Genomic DNA, 20,924 nt, shown 5'->3' on the forward strand with positions numbered 1-20,924 from the left:
GGAGACAGGGAGTACGGAGCGATGTGGCTTTTTTACGCGGGCCGTGGGCTTACCCGTATCTCTTTGGACCCAGGGTCCATGTAATTCTTTTACACGGGCCGTGGCCTATGCAAATGAACTTGACTTGATAGTTCATGGGCTGTGCTATCCTGTTTGGCTCGGCTGGGCCTTCCCGAGAGAGAGAGAACAGATCGTCAGGGAACGTTTCTGGCGTCCATGGCACACCTGGACCTGGAGCTGAACAATGGTGAGTGAAATGCTGTTGCAGTTGGACTCACAGCCACAGACACCGCGATGGAGGCTCCCTGCTTTGCGCCGGTGCTGGGCCGATCGACGGAGAAACAAACGGGTCGGATGTACCGGTGCTCGGTGGAGAGGACGGACACATGAGCGACCACCCAACGACGATCCAACGCACGGCAGCGCCCGCAGCGGAGAGCCAGCGATGGAAACTGGATGGTCGCTCACGTGTCCTGCTTCTCCACCCTGCACAAACACACCATAGTACACTACATCTACATGTATATATATCATCGTCGAGTCTGAGCATCAGTAAGGATCTCAACTCTCTCAGTTGCATTGCATCATCCAGCGTAACAGACCAGTGCACACGGTTCAGTTGCGCTTGCAACCCAATTTTATAGAAAGGAGTCAGCCTCCTGCATCGATTCACAAGGAAACGTCAAGAGTGCATGGTTTTTGTGCCTAGAAGCAGGAGGGAAACGAGCGCTAGGGACGCCAGAGAGTTTGTCCGGGAACAGACGGGGGCTGCAGTTCAGAAACACAAGTGGCAACTTGTTTGGCTCGTAGCTTTGATATACGGGGGGAGCAGCAGCCTAACAATTTGAAGGACGTGTTGTCGCTCGGGAAATCTGGTGGAGGTCCTAGCGGTGGGCCTGACGAAGCCTGGTGTTTTCCCCCACGATTCCGGCGAAACTGCGGTGGTATCAGACAGACTAGACGGCGAACGGTTCCAGCAAAGGGGGACGCGAGTCGGCTGAGCTGATCGGAACGGGTCTCACGTTCTGGTGTGGAACTGTGGATGCGTTACTATTTCACGCCTAGACCTGATGCTGTCTTTGTTCGCTTAAACTTATAGTCGAATATTCAACATTGTTTTTCTCGCAATAAAGCAGTCAACAGTACTTTCTATTATGGTTTATCAAGCGTTCAACATGGCATGTCTTTCCTTTTTAAAACAAAGGAAAAGTCCACTTTGGATCCTTCAATTTTTGCGAAAGTTTGTTTTCATCACTAAACATCAAAATTAGATAAAATACATCCTTCAACTTTTGAAACCGTACATATTATGTTGCTGACATGGTTATGAGCGATTTTGAAGAAAATTTTATCTTTTTCTTTTTTAAATATTTCGGTTGAATCTTTGAAAAATCACATTCATAAAGTAAAAAATATAATTTTGTTGGACCCTAGATAAGTAGATCTACACAATGAACATATAATATAGTATGTTATAGTACAAAGTTTTTGTTGTAACTTTAGATCTATATTTTTCTGTAATTAATTAGAATACTTCATAACTACAGTTTCTATATCCAATTATGGTGAATCTTTATGTTAGGCTAATTGTTGTATGTTTAAACTGTGGTAAAAGTTTCATACTCATTAGATCATATATAACGTAGTTATAGATTTATTCAGATTTAACAAGCATAAACCTAAATAAATCTATAACTAAGTAATACTTGATCTAATGAGTATGAAATTTTTATTATAACTTAATCATACAATAATTAGCCCACCATATAAATTGCCCCACAATTGGTTCATAGAAACTGTAGCTATAATTTATTCCAATTAATTACAAAAAATATAGATCTAAAGTTACATCAAAAACTTTATACTAAAGTATAAAATATTATATGTTCAATGTGTAGATCTACTCATCTAAAGTCCACCAAAAATGGATTTTCCATTCTATGATTTTTATATGATTTAGTATGATTTTTTAAATATTCAGCTGAAATAAATAAAAAAGAAAAGGATAAAACCATTTTCAAAACTGTTCATAACTATGTTAGGGATATAATGTGCATGATTTTAGAAGGTAAATGATGTATGATGTATTTTATCCAGTTTTAGAGTTCAAACATAAAAAATAGACTTTTATAAAAGTTGATGACCTAAAGTGACTTTTTCCTAAAACAAAACATCATCACGATTTTACTCCGGGCCGTTTTTGTGCCAGCTAGGGTGTGGGCTGACCCAGAAATACGACCACCTCTAGGCCCGTGTATGCACCCTCTTCCCAGATAAGCTAAGCGAAAGGATCATGTTTCTCTCCTGAATATATTTAAACGATTGTTACTACTAAATCCAAATAAAAAAACATTTTTATAATATTATACTCTGTATGATGTTTGGTTGTATCTTGATTTTCTTCCTTCCTTCACCAATGTTAGTAATAGTAAGATTATTCATAAGTATTATATGACGTTTGGTTTGAGGAAAATCCATCATCTTCTTACTCTTTAGGGCTTTGGTTGGAACGCTTGAATTTCACAGTAATCACATAGGAACTTCACATGAATTAATTCAATTTTACACGAAAAAAACCAAAAAAATATAGGAACGAAGATTATTTTTTCCCGTGTTCCAAATAACCCTTACCTTTTTGTTTTTAATAGTTTGTAAAATAAAATGGGTTGATGTATCATCATCTTATTCCTCCAAGGTAACAATCAGTAATACCGGAAGGAATGAAGTTATTCCACTCAAATCAAACACACTCCCGTCTAAAGCTGCGACGTGAGTATTTGCTGTATAGAAATACATGCCGTACAGTGTAGATGGTTTTATATTCGAGCGAACCCGAACCTACATTTTTGTATGATGGCGAAGTCCTACCCACGCCACTACGGGCACGTGGTACGTTGTGGTCAGACGTACATAGCCGTCGCGGAAGGAAAATTAGCGGAAGGAGTGACACTGGACAGGAGGAAATCACGAAGTCGTGCGCAGAACATGCTAGCAAGACACTAGTTTCATTTTTTTTTTGCAAAATGAGCATTATATTATTTTCATTTGTATTTGACAAATATTGTTCAATCATAAACTAACTAAAGCCTTGTTTAGTTGACCCAAAAACCAGAAAGTTTTCAAAATTCTCCGTCACATCGAATCTTGTGGCACATGCATGGAGCATTAAATATAGACGAAAACAAAAATTAATTGTACAGTTTGTCTATAAATTATAAGATGAATCTTTTGAGTCTAGTCTATGATTGGACAATAATTATCAAAAAACAAAAATGTTATAGTACCGAAAATTAAAAAGTTTTCAGAACTAAACAAAGTCTAGATTCAAAAGATTCGTCTTGCAAATTATAGGTAAATTATACACTTAGTTATTTTTTATTTATATTTAATGCTTTATGCATGTACCGTAATATTTTATATGACGAAAAATCTAAAAAAATTTGTAATTTTTTTTAAAAACTAAACAAGGCAAGCAGCGGCATAAGAAATTCGTAACTGGCCAGCCTGACGGTGGAAGTCGATGCGCACCTTTCGCACCCTCCGCCGGTTAGGTCCAACATTTTGACAAGAGCAGCAGCTTCTAGACGGGCAGGGCAGGTCCAGTGCGTGTGCGGTGTTACGCAGCCCAGGTGACCGGCCTTGTTTTGGTCAAGTTGAGTGGGCGCGTGCCTAAGCCTTGTTTAGTTTTTTGGATTTATTTTTATTTTATATCACTTTCGTTTATATTTATCAATTATTATTCAATCATAAACTAATTAGACTCAAAAGATTTATCTAGTAGATTATAAATAAATTATATGATTAATTATTTTTTATCTATATTTAATACTTTGTACATGTGTCACAAGATTTGATTTGATGAGGAAATTTGAAAAGGTTTTTTAGTTTTTAGAAGGAACTAAACAAGGGCCTTGTTTAGTTCATCCTAAAAACCCAAAACTTTTCAAGATTTTCCGTTACATCGAATCTTGCGACATATGCATGAAATATTAAATATAAATGAAAATAAAAACTAATTATACAGTTTGTCTGTAAATCGCGAGACGAATCTTTTAAGTCTAGTTACTCCACGATTGGACAATGTTTATCAAATAAAAACGAAAATATTACAATGTCGTTTTTCTAAAAAAAATTGGAACTAAACAAAGCCAAGGCCTTAGCCATCCTGAACTGCAAATCTGGAACATAAAATGGTCTGCGTTGCGCTTGACCTTCGTTCTGAGCCCGGGGCCTGGCCGTGGCCCCTGGGTCGTCTCTCTTACTATTCTTCGGTGTGAGCCGAGTCACGGGCACGCTGTTGAAACGGGAGAGCTCAGAACTCGGAGAGCACGCGGGCACGCGGCGCAACAAAAACTACTGTCCGGGCTGTAACTGCAAACTGCATGGCAGTAAACGCGAGGGGTGATCAGCCTGCAGCTTGTGGCACGGAGCTTCGTGTACATGTGTCCGGAGGCTATGCCGAGGGAAGTGTGCAGATGTGCACACTCTACGTGAGTACTCATGGCAGTAAATTCGAAAATCAGAAAGAAAAACTAAGGCCTTGTTTAGATACACCTAAAAACCCAAAACTTTACAAGATTCTCCGTCACATCGAATTTTACCACACATGCATGAAGTATTAAATATAGATAAAAATAATAATTAATTGTACAGTTTAACTGTAAATCACGAGACGAATCTTTTAAGCCTAGTTACTCCATAATTAGACAATATTTGTCAAATAAAAACGAAAATGCTACCGTGTCAAAATCCAAAAACTTTTTTTTATCTAAACGAGGCCTAAGCACCCAACGGGAACTGTCGCGACCCCTGCACTCAGCGTCCCTTAAGCATGACGCATCGCATACATCAGCGCTGCCCGCAATCTGGTTGCTGCAAGTGCAAAGGCCATGCGCACCGCCGCTCCGGAACAGTGCCGCGTGCGCGTGGTCCGCCACCGCCCCATTGCCAGTTGCCACAACCACAAGCTGAGCAGTGATCCACAGGCCACAGCAATTTGCGGCCGGCGCACAATACTCGTCGGCCAGCTTCGGGCTTTCAGCGGCGGCGCGTCCGTCTTGGAGTGCGGGACCTCTCGACGATCTGAAACCGTGCCTGGCTTTGTTTTAGTTGCCAAAAAATTTTGCAAAATATTTCAGATTCCCCGTCACATCAAATCTTTAGACGCATGCATGAAGTATTAAATATAGACGAAAATAAAATCTAATTTCACAGTTTGATCGGAATTGACGAGACGAATCTTTTGAGTCTAGTTAGTACATGATTAGATAATATTTGTCAAATACAAACGAAAGTGGTACTATTCTTATTTTGCAAATTTTTTTAAAACTAAACAAGGCCTAGTTGGAGTAGTAGGTGACATCATCGTTTGCACTTGGATACGTTTAGATTAAGGCTAATAATACAGATCGGTGCTAGCTCTAAAAATCTTTATAACCTATATCTCTCAGTTCACTCATATACTCTCCCCTCCATAAATAAAACAATACAATTATAGGATGCCAGTGAATTAAGCTCAAGTTTAACTAATTTTATAGTAAATAATATTTGTATTTATATTTCCAGATAAATTTATTATAAAAATATATTATATAACTAATCTAAAACTATTTATTTTATATTAAAAATATTTGTACTTTTACATAAAAATTTAGTCAAAGTCTAAATCGTTGACTCCTTGAAATACGAAAAATGTATTTTTTTTATAGACAAAGGTAGTAATAATTATATCTTCACTATTAATACTTGACCCACTCTAAGCTTACAACTTGCTACCGTCTCTCTCCCCCCCTCTTTCATTTCTTCTACCTCAGCATTCAGTTTACTTACATTCTGTTATTGTACTTGTTCTAAGCTGTCTAGAAGTAGCTTTGTAACTTGATAGAGAATTGTCGCTTGGATAAAAAAAACTACTCCCTCTATCCCTAAATATCTATCGTTTTCACTTCCTAAGAAACAACTTTGACTAAATATATATTAAAAATATTAATATTATTATACATAATTATTATTATTGAAAAGATGTTTGAATCTACTTTTTTAACAAATTAATTTGGAGACACAAATTTTGCACATATTTTTTATAATTTGAGTCAAACTTGTAGTATGTTCATCAAAGATGTTAGTTATCTAGGGACTAAGGGAATATGTCATTTAGAATGGCAACAACACTTGGAAACACACGTACATTTGCATAATTTTAACTAATAATAAGTCAACCGGATGCATAATGAGATACATGAGGATAAGGCCTTGTTTAGTTGCATTTTTTTTTTGCAAAATAGATATTGTAGTATTTTCGTTTGTATTTGACAAATATTGTCTAATTATGAGCTAACTAGACTCAAAAAATTCGTTTCGTAAATTACAGATAAATTGTGCAATTAGTTAATTTTTTATCTATATTTAATACTCTATATATGTGCCATAAGATTCGATGTGAAGGAGAATCTTAAAAAATTTTATAAAATTTTTGGAAAGTAAACAAGGCCTAAGTTTATCACAATCGGATAGAGAATATGCATATCGTGTCTGAAATGAATAGAGGATGCTTAGGTAAGTAATTTTTTTTTGCTATAGGTATCAAACACTGAATTTCTAATGCTTGACTTCGGAGAATCTAGCCTAGGGATATACTGATACGAATGCATCCATGGCTGTCTCTGCGTCATGCACAGATTTAATAAGCTGCCACCTGTGTATGTCGTCTTCCCTCCTTCATGCACATCCATCTCTATTTTCCTTAGCATTTAGCCTGCATAGCATTAGTTTGGTTTTGGAATTTTGTGGAAACGAACACCTACTAGCTTGCAATTTGGCACTATAATAATTTATTTATTCAGGAAATCTTTTCTGTGTAATCGAAAATCTTTTTTTTTTTTGAGATTTGTAATCGAAAATCTATTGCGCGGCATGCGCCGAACACTCAAGCTATCGTGGGCCGTCTGATCAATGACCTGAAACTACAACCAAACCGCGGAATCAGGAGCTTTTCCCCGTTAATTCCCCTGTACCTGTACGTAGGCCACCAGCTGCTCGCTCGCTCTTTTTCTTTTCCAAATTTCCCTATCCCTGACCCGCCAATGCTGACTCTGACTGCCTGACTGGCTGACTCCCCCTCCCCCGGGCAAGCAAAGCAAGCTCCCCTCTCAACAGGAAGAGAGGCTTGACCTCCCTCGCGGACTGCGGCCAAGAACCGAGACTCGCCCCGCGAGGCACGGGACGGGAGCATAGCTGGAGGCTGGAGCTGCGCCCCGGCCCGTCGACCTCACCTGCCTCCGGCATCCGAACCCACCCGGCGCGGGCAGCAGCTGCTGCGCGCGTATAAGCCGCGATCCGGAGAGTCTGTCAGCGGTGGTGCCTTTTGCCGAGAGCCAAACAAGACGGAAGTTTTGCTCTTGTTAAAGCTGAGAAGAGAAGTCTACTCTACTGGGACACCAGAAAAGATCTTTGAGCGCGTCTAGATTCCGGGCATCGCGACGAGGACGCGGCGGGGATGAGGTGCTGATCGAGCTCAGGTGTGTGTGCTTATTCCCTTCCTGCTTTGTTTTGATCCAACTCCAACTCTGAATTTCTGCTGGGCTGGTAGAAATATGGTTGGGTTCTCTTTGCAGTTTCAGCTGAAGCTGGCAACGTTTGACGTCTTCTTTTGACTTCTCGCGATGGATTTATGAGTATCTGGAAGTTCCATAACCCCCTTAACACTAGTTAGTTTTTCTACTCGGCCAGTCTTGAAATATACAATATATATTCTATAGTAGAAATCTAGAACAGATTACGTAGTAAGCCAAGTATGCAGTCTTCCTCATCCTTTAATCGTGGATAGATATCGTGATTATCATAGTATTTTATAAGCTTAATAGTTGGGTTGAAATTAGACACTAATTAATGGTATGTAAGTATGTGACTGGTCTATATAAATGTTAATAAATGAGCACGAGAGTTAATTCTCTTGGAATGGCGTATTTGAGACAAATTTTGATCACTCCGGTACTTTTTATTTTAATAAAGGACGGGATGATTAATCAGTTTCATAAACGTTTGTGCCGTGATTTGAGTGAAGGAACCAAACAAATCTAGCATAACCCTGTCAGACCATTCCACTCAATGATTTGAAGGGGCACATCCGTATAGTAGCGTGAGATCTTCGGCAATCGGCAGAGCGACGTGCGTTCGCTGTTGGATTCAGCTTTGCCCTCTTCTTTCATGGCTCCCTTTCCACCCGCGTTTTTTTTAAAGAAAAAAGCAATTCCACAGAATGTTGTTAACTGGCCACCGTACCTCAAGCGATACTGCGATAGTGACGCCCCATTGCTTGCCAAACAAAAGCGCTAGCTAGGCCGCCTAGTAGATTCATTCAGCCACCCACGCGGCCACGCTAGCTGAGATCCGTGTGCATGGTGACATTTAGCTAAGTAACATGGATGACAGCAACCAAATCGTTAAACTTTTGGCCATTCATACTGTCAACACCTGTTCTATGCGTTCTTTTGTGGCAGACCAAAGCTGCTTTCGCGTCGTCGTATATATAACCGAAAAGAGTGAGAAATAAAAATTTACATGAAGGTAGCTTTGCTGCAAGTGACGCGGCTTAGCCATCTCACGTCAGCTCAGCCAGGCAGCCTCATCCAGCACTGGGAGAGCTGCCTGCATGCACCAGGCAGGAATCCCACTATGCTTTATTTGAATGCTATTCACCTCAATCCATATTTTCGCTCTAATATGCCCTAATCCATGTGCATTGATGCGATATCCAAACAAGGGCAATATAAAGCAAACAGCCCCCCGGCCGGAGCCGTGGATGCTTCATGAATCTTGATGCATCAGCTAGGTTCTCCCTTGTACCTTCAGACAGAGTTCAGAGCTTCTTCAGGCCACGGCTGTTGTTGCACCCTGGGCTGTGTGCCACGATGCGCCGTGGTCCAAAGCCGGCATTGAAATTTGTAATTCGGTTTGCCGAACTGCACCCTATTCTGTACTATCTCAGTAAATGAAATTGCAGTACATTCCTTCCTTCCAGGTCATGCATGGCACCGTCATGGCCCTTGCATGTTGCATCCATGAAATTTTTCACTGTACAGATCAAATATGGAGCGCTACATGTCTGAAGCAGAACTGTACACGGGTCGGACCATAGATAGATATATACTGTAGCAACGACTCCGACGTAGTGGGAAAAAAGGGTAGGCCAACCATGTTTGACCCTGCTGAATCACAGAATCAGCATTCAAAGAAATCAAAGGAACAGTTAGTCAAGGTCGAAGGCGGTGACTTGGTCATTATGGTTGTGCTGCTGTGCGACTGTTGACAACCTTTTGTAGTTTATTACCATTCAGATTTAGCTTCTCACTTGTATCTGAATGACTTTTTGCAGTTGCAGATAGCGCATACGACGCCATGCTCTGAAATCTCGAGGCAGCACTGCTACCGTCTGGCAGAGGAGTTCGACAGAGATGCCTCCGAACGCGAATGGCAGCTTCGACGGGCATGAGATCATCGAGGTCGTCGGCCACGGCGAGCCTGACATGCCGTCCGGGACAATGAGGCTGATCGACTTCATCCCCATCGATATCTACATCCCGTCAGTGGAGCAGGGCGCGCTGAGCAAGAGCCGGCGCAAGCGGCGGTTCTTGGACTTCCTTCGCGCCCACCCATCCAAGGACTGGTTCCTCCGCTCCACCTTCGTCGGCCGCCTCCGCCGGAGGAGGAGCAACAACCAGGAGTCGGTTGACTCAGACGACGGCGACGGCGACAGCGGCGGGCGCCGCCGCCCGCGGAGGCGGTTCCGCGTGCCGTTCGTGCGGAAGATCAAGTGGGCCAAGCTGTGGACCTACGCGGTGAGCTGGTGCAGGAAGCCCGAGAACTTCGCGATGATCATCTGGCTGGCGTTCGTGGCCGCGGGTTTGCTGCTGCTCTTAATGCTCATGACGGGCATGCTCGACGACGCCATCCCCGACGACGAGCGGCGCAAGAAGTGGACGGAGGTGATCAACCAGATCCTCAACGCGCTCTTCACCATCATGTGCCTGTACCAGCACCCCAAGATCTTCCACCACCTGGTGCTGCTCCTCCGGTGGCGCCCCGACGGCGACCGCGAGGAGATCAGGAAGGTGTACTGCAAGGACGGCGCCGCGCGCCCGCACGACCGAGCGCACATGTTCGTCGTGGTCATCTTGCTGCACGTCACCTGCTTCGCCCAGTACTACTGCTGCGCCCTGTTCTGGAGCTACACGAGCAAGGACCGCCCGGACTGGGCGCTCAACATCGGCTACGGCCTCGGCACGGGGAGCCCCGTCATCGCCGGCCTCTACACCGCATACAGCCCGCTTGGACGGAAGGAGCCCGACGCGGAGGAGTCGACGGCGGCGGCGGCGGCTGAAGGCGCTGCTGCGGCGCAGGACCACAGCAGCCGTGCCGAGAACGGCGACGTGGAGATCAAGATATACAACCGTCGCGTGGTGGTGAGCAGCCCGGAGTGGAGCGGCGGGCTGTTCGACTGCTGCGACGACGGGACGGTGTGCGCGCTGTCGGCGACGTGCACCTTCTGCGTGTTCGGCTGGAACATGGAGCGCCTCGGGTTCGGCAACATGTACGTGCACGCCTTCACCTTCATCCTGCTGTGCGTGGCGCCGTTCCTCATCTTCAGCGTGACGGCGCTGAACATCCACGACGACGACATCCGCGCCACGGTGGTGGGCGTGGGCGTGCTCCTGGGCTTCTGCGGCTTCCTCTACGGCGGGTTCTGGCGGTCCCAGATGCGGAAGCGCTACAAGCTCCCGGGCGGGCGCTCCTCCGCCAGGTGGTGGTGGTGGTGGTGCGGCAGCGCGGCCGTGGCCGACTGCGCCAAGTGGCTCTTCTGCTGGACCTGCGCGCTGGCGCAGGAGGTGCGCACCGCCAACTTCTACGACGTGGAGGACGACCGGTTCGTGGCCGTCGTGGGCGCGCGCAACGGGGAGGGCCGCCCCGTGCTTGTGCCGCTCCCGCGCGAGGCGTCCACCACGACGCACACACGGAGCATGTCGTGCCCGCCCTTGCTGGACGACGCGGCGCGCGGCGGCGGGTTGACGAGTCCGCTGGGACCTGGGACGGTCCAAGCCGCTGTCATGGAGAGGTCGGCCACGTACCACCCCATGAGGCCACCGCTGCCTCCACTGATGCAAACGGAGCGAGAAGACTAGGACCGACTGTAGGCATGCACTCCACCTTTGTACTCCAACGGTATATATAGTACCTACTATATTGCAGCTGTGTACTGTGTACCATAATACTAGTGTAGAGTCATTTTGGGAATTAGCTACTTCTGTAGTTCTCTTCGTATACATATAAGTTTTATTTTTCATTCAAGCCATGTCAACATAATGAATAAGTGAAGATTCGTTTGGACCCAGACGAGACCTGAAATCAAGTTTAGAGACCTAAAAACTACAGATTTAAAATATAGGGACCCAGATGATAGCTCACGGCAAGTTTAAGGATCGGCCATGATTTTTCCTCTTCTGTTCTCCAATCATGCTATCACCATTTTTCTTTTCTTTTCTTTTTGTGAAAAGTTTCTACGTATCACCATTCCAAATCCACACCTTTTATACATCATCAAGTTGCCAATGCCAGGGACCATAAGAACGAGAGAGGCTGAATGAGAGTCTTAACCATCTCTTCACGGGACAAGAAAACACTTGGTCTAAAAATCCTGAAATTAACCCGTGAACCTCTTCCAGTGGTTTGCCAACAAATCGGATATACTCCTGGACAAGATCACAGGAACAATGCGGAAGCAAACAAGAAAATGAACTACAGGAAGACGAAGAAAATAGTTTGGAAAACCTGGATGGTCTGAATCTGAAACTAACGGATGATTCCAACTGGATAACAGATCTCAGCTAGATGTTCTGTCCAACTGGTTCGAAGGACCCTAATAACTATCCGCATCCTCCAAATGCAGATCCAAACAAGGTTGTCCTCAGGATGAGTGGACTGGATGATCCGGCTCACCGTATGCTCCAAACGAATTACGAAATCTGTGATCATAGCTTCACATAATCACGGACCTGATTGACAAAAACAAAAAGGCTGCGGCGTCGTTTAGCATGATCTCCCTTCGAATCAGACTCTGTAATGGAAAATGGCGGGCGCCGTTGGAGCAACACCTACGGTGTGGCATGCAGCAGCGAGCACGGTTTCCCTCTCATTGTAAGAACGGAGGCCCATATGACAATATAAGTTGGGCCTTTGTTTGGGCCTAACAGAAAAAACTAGTTGGGCTAGCCTGCCGATGCGTAAAAACAAAGTTGACTGCGTCCGTGGAGAAAGCGATGTCTAGATGATTGAGTAGAGAAGTTGAAGAAACCACTTCTTACATTTTTCTTTACTACTCCCTCCATCCCAAATTATAAGTCATTTCAAAAATGTTGGAGAGTCAAAGCATCTCAAATTTAACCAAAATTATAGGAGGATTACAAAGATTTAAATAAGTATAATATAAAAATATAATTAATGAACAATGTAAGGATACATAAAAATATAATTAATGAACAATGTAAGGATACTAAGGGCACTCACAATGCAAACTCTATCATAGAGTCTAAAGTTATTTATTACCTCGAACAATATGGACTTAGAGTCTAAATAAGACTTAGAGTCTTGTTTTTTCTACCTCTTTCTTCAATAAATATGCTGCCACATCAGCAAAATATCATAAATAATATGTAATTAATTGTCTTGGACTCTGTGATAGAGTCTTGCATTGTGAGTGCCCTAAGTTAACACCATCAATATTATTATATTACCATATAAATTTAGTCAAACTTGAGATAGTTTGACTCTCCAAGATTCTTGTAATGACTTATAATTTAGAATGGAGGGAGTAGCAAAGATATCCATACGTTGCAAATGAAAAAAAACCAATATTATAGAAATATTACATATTTATTTATGTTTTATTCTTTCCATATAAAATTAAAGTTTATAATTTGTTTTGATGAGCACGAAATACATAATATCAATTAGTATTAGCAATAATATGATAATATCCTATTAAATCCATATCTAAAGAAAAATACTTTGATAGAAAGATTTGATAACATCCATAGTTTAAATTAGGCTATAACCTTTGTCGAGGATTGCACTGGTACTTACGTATAACTTGTTCAGAATTTTCTCATTATTTAATTAAATAGATAAATGGTCGATCTGGGTTCTAACAAAAAAAAGTTTTGTTCATAATCAAAACTATATCAATAACTTAGCGGTAATAATATTTATTTATTAATAAAAGATAAGTATATTTATTATTTGTTTTATACATAAAGACAAAAATAGAAAAACAAAAAGCATGGGTAAAAAAAATTGATGGCATATCCTTTTTGCATGTATGCTCGTACCGTCCCCATGCATATGTGAGCATATGAGGACAATAAGGGGCCACAATGTACATGTTTGTCAAGAAAATGGGGCATGGCGAAATCAGGACCTGTTCCTGTTTGTAGGCTAGAGCGATCCATGATAACGAGTCCATATGTGATATAGTCACGCCGACCCATGACGATGAGTCCATTTGTGTTATAGTAAACAAAAGGGCTAGAGGCGAGAGTCTTACTCCAAAAGATGAAAAAAGATACTGAAAATAATAAAATAAGAGTTGAAGAAGCCACGGAAACAAATAGAGCTAGACAAAGAACTTTCCACAATTTAATATTCAAAGGCGAACTGAGTTGGACAAGAGAAGTTTTCTTAATTTCTATTTTATCCTTTTCTATTTGTTCATTAGTATTCGTATTAACATACTCATGATCAAAGAAATCTATTGAGATTTGGATTAGGATTCCTAACTATCTGAATTACCTATGATATCTTTAAAGAGTTTTTTGTTAGTATTTTTTTTCTTTTTTTCTTTATTGGCGGCTTATTATTATTTAGACAAACATGTCACTATTGGCTGGCATGAGATATAGTGCTCCAGGATTCTTTTTTCTTATATGCACACCCTATCCATTTTTCCATTTTCTTAATTAGCGTACAGAAGTTTTTTTTTGTCTTTTTTTTCTTCCGTTGCTTTTTTTCCATTTTTTGTCCGATTGATTTTTAGTCCATCATTTTTTTATTTTCTAATTTTCAATATAAATATTTTAAAATATAGGAATGTAGAGTTCAAGTTTTTGACGCAATATGTTTTCTGTCACTTTTTTCTCTTTTCTATTTTTAATATAAATATTTAAAAAATATAGGAATATAGAGTTTTAGCTTCTGACCCAATACGTTTTAGAATCGAAGTCCATATTACGCTAGACAAAGCTATTCTAACTTATCTGAGCATGGTATGTTTGGACGGAAAAGACTCTTCATTATCCGATAGTTAATGAAAGATGGACCAAATAAATGGATAGATAAAAAAATAAATCTAAATTTTCGTCTCTTTATTATTAGGTATAAAAGTATAATAAATGCTAACTTCCCTGCCACTAAAGAAGCCCATATGGAAATAGTTTGGCCTGTAACAGAGAAAAAGATAGCCAGCGTAGAATGGCCTAGACTGCCGGGTGTGCCGGTACATAAACCAAAGCAGGCCCAAACGTTGCCGTCGTTGCCTGCGTGGAGAAAGAGATGTCTATAGATGACCAAAGAAATTGAAGAAACCACTTGTTACCTTTTTTCTTTGGCACAATAAATGCTGCTACCACTCAGGAAGTCCAAGTCTCCGCTGGCTTTTTCAAAAAGAAAAGATCAAGTCCATGCTAATGGACTCCGTAGCGAAATGGAGAAATGCAGCACAAAGGTGTAAATTAACTGCCTGGACATACTCGGGTCCTAAGTCAAAATGGACGGTGTCTCTATTCGATGACTTGTACACCGACGTCACCGACCATCCGAATTGAATACGTGCACACTGCCACGACGCACGCGACGCAATTGCCGGCAACCCGACCGATTTGGCAGAGACTATTGTCCAAACCTCCTCTTGCCACCACGGGGCAAAATTACACAGCCATGATCGCCATTTTTAACTGTGACGAGAACGCATCCACTCCACTCCTTGTCTTTGTTGGCTGGTGGAGCTGGAGCAAGTAGTAGAGTTGTAGTGGAATACAGAGCCCAAACGCAGGCACCGAGATCGTTGTTGGTGGTTGGTGGCTGGGGACGGGGAGGGCGGCGACGCCGATCAGGATATGTGGATAACCTGAACTGCTGCTGGTGCTGAGAGCTGCTTTTGGGCGAGGCGCCGACCGCCGTGGTGACATGCCGCGAAATATATTGAGTGGCCGCAGAGGTCGCGTTATATATTGAGCAACGGCAAACGGGCAGGAGGCCATTACATTACGACGCCGTGCGTGCGTGGTGGTGCGTGGTGACCCTGGCTAATGGAGGCGCTGACGGGCCACATTGCATTGCAGACGAGACGCGCGCGCGATTCATTCAGCTCAAATCAAACAAAAATTGAAAGCGAGCTTGACCTAATTGCTGACAGCGAGTGGTGCATAATGGATGGCATGGACCTCGGTGAGCTGACAGTGACAGCAGCGTCTCTCGATCGCGGACCTAATTACTTTCCGGCTTTCCACGAGCTTCCCCGTCCTTGGTAACTGGCAGGCAAATGGGTAATCTGGCTTTTGACGAGGTGGGGAACCGGGAACATGAGCTGCGCAGCTGATGTGTATGTCCAAGTTTACTTTTTTCTGGATAATGTAGTAGCCAAAGTATCTGCGGGTTGTTAAATTAGCGCCAATAATAATGCGCACTTAGAGCACTCCAACCATTATGCAAATGGACTTGGCATTTACCAAAATGCATAAAACTCCAAAAAAACCCCTCCAATCGTTATGCATTTGGACTTTGCATTTTACATAGCTATGCATTTGGAGGGGGAAACTTAGCATATATGCCAAAGGAGTCCGGCTATGCAAATAGAGATCACGGGATTCTCGGTTCCACCTCGCGGGCTTTTTTCTTCCCTTCGCGCGGTTTCCCTTCGCGCCGCCACCACTTCGCGCGATAGGAGAGAAGCATCGCACGTCTTCCTTCGCCAGCTTCGCGCGCGCGTTTGGACGAAGCAGCGCACAATAGGACGACGCAGCGCGCGATAGGACGAATCTACGACGCCTTCCTCATCAACGCCGGCCAGGTACGCATTCTTCATCAATGCGATATTTAGGGTTTTGCTGTTGGCGGCTTGGGGGTTGGGCTGCTTTTGGCGGCTTAGGGATTGGATCATGGGATTGGTACTGATGGCCAACAGACGCCGATCGCAGTACCTGTACGACGACGAACTGATGGCCAACAGACGACGAACTGGTACGGTGAACGGGAACTAACGGAACGGGAGATCGGTACTGCGAACGGGAACGACGAACTGCGCAGCTCACGATCGGTACTGCGCGGCTGTTTGGCGCGGGAATTGGTGAACGGGAGACGAAGACGGGCTGTTTGGCGCGGGATCGATTGGCCGCGCGGGAAGGAGTGCCGCGAAACAAAATTTTCGGGAAAAAAAAGATGATGGACTTGGCATTTTGCATAACCGGTTGGAGATCACCCGATTTTAGCCTTGCTATTTTCATATGGGGGTTTGCAATTTGCCTAAAATGCATAACTTCAAATGCATAATGGTTGGAGATGCTCTTACCTCTGCAGATACCGGGGCATGTGGCATTGCCGCATCGCCCCGGCTTTAATTTTTTTACCATTTGTGTCCCATCGGTGTCTACCCTCACACAGCAAGCAACAAGCGCTTTATTTTCCGAAAGATCTCTTGTCTGCGCTCGCATCCATGGATCCATCGCAGCATGGCCGAGGAATATAGGATTCCTTGTAGCTGTAGGAGTAGGTGGAAGAACAGCTTGATCTAGTATGTTCGCTTCAGCAGCAGTCGCTGTTTTGCTGTGGATGTGATGTGCCATATGCCTAATGTTACACAAAGAGTGATATGATGTTGTGAGTTTGTGACCGGTACTGCTACAAATGCAGTGACGCGTCGTCGCTAATGGATTCCAGGTCGGATAACTGATTCACGTTACGGCATCCATTTGCTTTGTCTGTGAAACTATAACCTGCTACTCCCCCGTTCTAAATTATATAGCTTTTTTAGATACATAGTTTTTGCTATATACTTACATACACAATGTCTAAGTATATGCTAAAACGTATTGTACCGTTTGGATCCGATTGAGATTTTATAGCCCGGATGAAAAAAAAAACAGAGTATGATCCAAACATGAAGGCTTTTAGGAAATTCTACTATGTATTCCAGCAATTCAAAGCAATAATTTAGTATCCCTTCTCTAAGAGCTTCTTGGGGAGTGAAAAAGACAATTTTGCCCTTTCTTCAACTTATCCACAGAACTATCTGAAGGGTATTTTAGACATTCATCTTATATAAAAACGATTCCTATCTAAAATATAGATTCTCGAAATCTCTATCTACTTTTTAGATTCTTATAATTCCTCTATGATTCAAATAGGGTTCAACTTAAGACCATGCAGAACACATGCATATATGAGTGTTAGTCTGAGCAAAAAAGATTCACACCAAGTAGGACGGCTATTTAGGACTACTATTCACATGTTGCAAGTCATAGTACTTTGCTTTGTGATCCCCTAAGAGAATATTTTTCCTTTTTCAGTTTCTCTCACACCTATCACTTTCATCTTGAGGTTCCCACGCTATCTTTCCCCATGAGTCATAATAACTATGGTAATCTCTGCAAGCTACACTTCCAACTGAAGAGCACCTAATTTATATACATAATGGCATCCAACGCTTGCTCGGAGGCATGAATGAAGCCGGCTACATTGGGCATGCTCTAGGTAGACTCATGGTGATACGAAGTATGTGTGCTTATACTGTTGAGCTTTGATTCGGTCATCCCTCGTGTTAGACTCATGGTGGTCCTAAAGGCTAAAGAAAAGGAAATTTGCAGGAGCATGCACACGCATGACGCACCAACCAACCATTGTATATCGAGAAGGATGGTGCCAACGCAAACAAAGATATGATTCATTGGTGGCTTGTGCGCGCGGGCGCCCGGCGGTGCAGTGCAGTGCAGTGCTCTCGACCGGTACAGGGTTCCGGGGACACGCACACGGCACGGAGCAGCCCTCCCCCGATCGCCTCGCCCCCAGATGGAGACAATACGAGCGGTGACAACTGACAACGCCCACGTCTGCTGCCACGCCCACGCCGCTACATGGGAAAAAGTTGCCAGAGTTGCCGTCGTCGCCGAGCGCCAGTGCTCGCGCACTCTGACGCCACGGCCCATTCCGCACGGCTCTGTGCCGGGGGCCGAGTCCCGAGTCCGGAGGGGCAGGGAGACCGTGGCCCGGGATGGGGATGCGCCTACACCGAAGCGAACGCCCCGAGATGTGCTCGCCCGCTCATGAGTCATGCGCTGCTGCCGCGCTGTTTCGTGGGGGCAAAACAAAACAAAAGGAGAAGGATCCGTTTCTTCAGTTCCTCTGCCTGCTTTTCTCCTGATATCGCTCGGCTGTTTCGATTCAATTAACAAATTCGTCATTCCAAATACATAAATTCTGTATGCATCTAGATGTACTTTTGTGTCTAGATACATATTAAGACCAAAACGCTTTGTAATTTGAAAGAGAGGCTGTTAAAAGTTAAATCTACGAATGGGCAGAGTAAAGCAGTCATCGAGTGTCATTTCTGAAAACGCCAAGTAGCGGACACCATTAGTTCCGCAGACACACTTTCCATAGGAAAGCTATCATGTCGTTCTGGAGCCTCCTCCTATATTAATGAATCAAAATCAAGTCAAATTCGAGTAAACAAGAGTAGTCTCTGGAGACCAAAAGCAGGTCCATGAGCATGCACCGCTCCAACATGACACCTGTGCTGACGCTGGTCCCCGATATCTGATCTCATTTCGCTGTTAACACCCCCCTGAAATCTTAAGATATCTCAGCCCCCAAGACTGCGACGTCCGCCGGTCAAAGATGACAGAGACAGAGATCCAGGGACAACAGAGTTTTTCACAGCACAAATCTCCAAATTGCGAGGACCTAGATGCTAATGCTAATCTAGCGCTTAGCCGCGCCGGGCGCGGCGCTTCCTCTATATAAACCACCCCGCTCGCCTCACCACAGCCCACACACCGTGCAGACCTCCACGGCGTCCTCGTCTCCACCCATTTCCGTTGCAGAGTAGCTCGACAGTTTCTCTCAGCCTCGAGCGGAGCGGGGAGAGGATCGGATCGGATCGGATCGGAGAGCCTACGACGCGGCAGGAGCTGGCTATCCCTCGAGGTCAGGGAGCGGCGGCGTCGCCGCGCCCGCACGAGACGGCGGAGCTGGACGCGGCGGCGGCGTTCGCCGGGGGGGAGTCGGCGGAGCAGCGCAACCGCTTCCTGGTGCTGCGTCTGTACGAGGCGCTCAACGCCCGCGACGCGCGCCGGGCGCAGGAGCTGCTGGCGCCCGACCTCGAGTGGTGGTTCCATGGGCCCCCCACGCGCCAGCACATGATGCGCCTCCTCACCGGCGCGGACCAGCGCGACAAACAGAACCGCGGCGGCGGCGGCGGGTTCGTCTTCTCCCCGCGCTCCGTCGACGCCTTCGGGTCCACCGTCATCGCCGAGGGCGCCGACGACGCGCGCCAGCTCTACTGGGTGCACGCCTGGACCGTGGGGCCCGACGGCGTGATCACCCAGCTCAGGGAGTACTTCAACACCGACCTCACCGTCACCCTCCTCTCCGGCTCCGGCGCCGTCTCCTCCACCAAGAAAGCTGACATTGCAGGCGCTCTGCCTAAGCTACAGGACGCTGCGTCTTCTTCTTCTTCCTCCTCCCCCTCGGCAGCTGCAGGGCCCAAGTGCCTGTGGCAGAGCCGCCGCGCCGACAGCGCACACAAGTCGCTGCCGGGCCTCGTCCTCGCCATCTGAAGAGACTTGAGACCGCAAGATCCATCTGCTACCCTCCAGTATAACCGTATAATAAAAATCCTAAAGTTCCAAACTATTATCGCAGAAATAATCTGGAACGGCACTAGTCGTAGTATGTACTGTACTGTACTGTACTCAGAGCCAGTCAGTGAAAACGTAATGACGTTTCCGTATGCGTATGGACTGAACTGAACTGGTCCGTGCTGTGAGGTTCCGGATTCTTGTACCTAGTTAGCTTGTGTCCTGTTGTGTCGTCTGTGTGTGTGGAAATTGTAGTTTGTTAAGTCATGGCTTATGGTGCGCGCTGCCATTGCCGCTACTGTAATGGTCTGCTGTTATGGTGTGATGATGGATGTGATGCTGGTATATTGTTGTGGCTGAATAAAAGTGGCATGAGTTGGAGGGTTAAGAAATTAATTAACGTGCGTCTCTTCCCCTGTTGTTTCCTACACAAAAGGTCTCTCTCTATAGTCTATATATCTTACGAACAATAAGTTCTTTCTTACGTCTACTTGTTCTAATATTGGGTCCCTTGGAGGGTGGTGGCTTCTGCCAGTTTTGCGTATTTTATTTTGACTACAAATCTTAAAGTTTGACCAAGATATTGAACGAGCATGAGATCCATCACTCACGGAATTCAGAAGAAGCGAGCACTAGCTGTTCACGCACGGCGCTTCATCAGTTGCCAAATCACTTCCGAAAGCTTGCGCATATAAACACGTACGTGCTACTAATTTCGAACGAAATACAGATTGTAATAAACCTGCAGGAACAGAAGCATACAATTTGTAAGATTTTCTTTCGCTAGATAGCCAAAGATTCAGAGGAGTAGCGTGTTCTGTGTTCCTCCCGGAACCTAGGGCCGGCGAGCATCAGCCATCAGGGGTTGCTTTCAGCATTGCCAACCTAAAATCTCTGATCTGATGCTCGAGAGGGATTCCCGATCTGTCCGGAAGAAGGAACGCCACGCCAAGTTTGGATTTTCGTCTCCCCCCGCACTGACGCTTCCCACTTTTTGTGCCCAGTCCTCCTTTTGCGAATTGCACT

General features: G+C 44.6%; 2 protein-coding genes across 3 annotated transcripts; both read left to right on the plus strand.

Annotated features, from left to right (window-relative positions):
• LOC8081111 lies at nucleotides 7,076-11,340 on the plus strand. 2 transcript variants are annotated; one of them, XM_021456625.1, is made up of 2 exons: nucleotides 7,076-7,517; nucleotides 9,374-11,340. In XM_021456625.1, exon 2 carries the CDS (start codon nucleotides 9,453-9,455, stop codon nucleotides 11,175-11,177), a length of 1,725 nt encoding a protein of 574 aa, XP_021312300.1. In that variant the 5' UTR covers nucleotides 7,076-7,517; nucleotides 9,374-9,452; the 3' UTR covers nucleotides 11,178-11,340. The 2 variants fall into 2 exon arrangements, with proteins under 2 accessions (XP_021312300.1, XP_002465401.1); XM_002465356.2 differs by having other exon boundaries at nucleotides 9,380-11,340.
• LOC8084017 (wound-induced protein 1) lies at nucleotides 19,075-20,294 on the plus strand. Its single transcript, XM_002465357.2, has one exon. It carries the CDS (start codon nucleotides 19,458-19,460, stop codon nucleotides 19,875-19,877), a length of 420 nt encoding a protein of 139 aa, XP_002465402.1. The 5' UTR covers nucleotides 19,075-19,457; the 3' UTR covers nucleotides 19,878-20,294.

This window comes from Sorghum bicolor, chromosome 1 (assembly GCF_000003195.3).
Source record: "Sorghum bicolor cultivar BTx623 chromosome 1, Sorghum_bicolor_NCBIv3, whole genome shotgun sequence".
In the NCBI taxonomy this organism is placed as follows: domain Eukaryota; kingdom Viridiplantae; phylum Streptophyta; class Magnoliopsida; order Poales; family Poaceae; genus Sorghum; species Sorghum bicolor.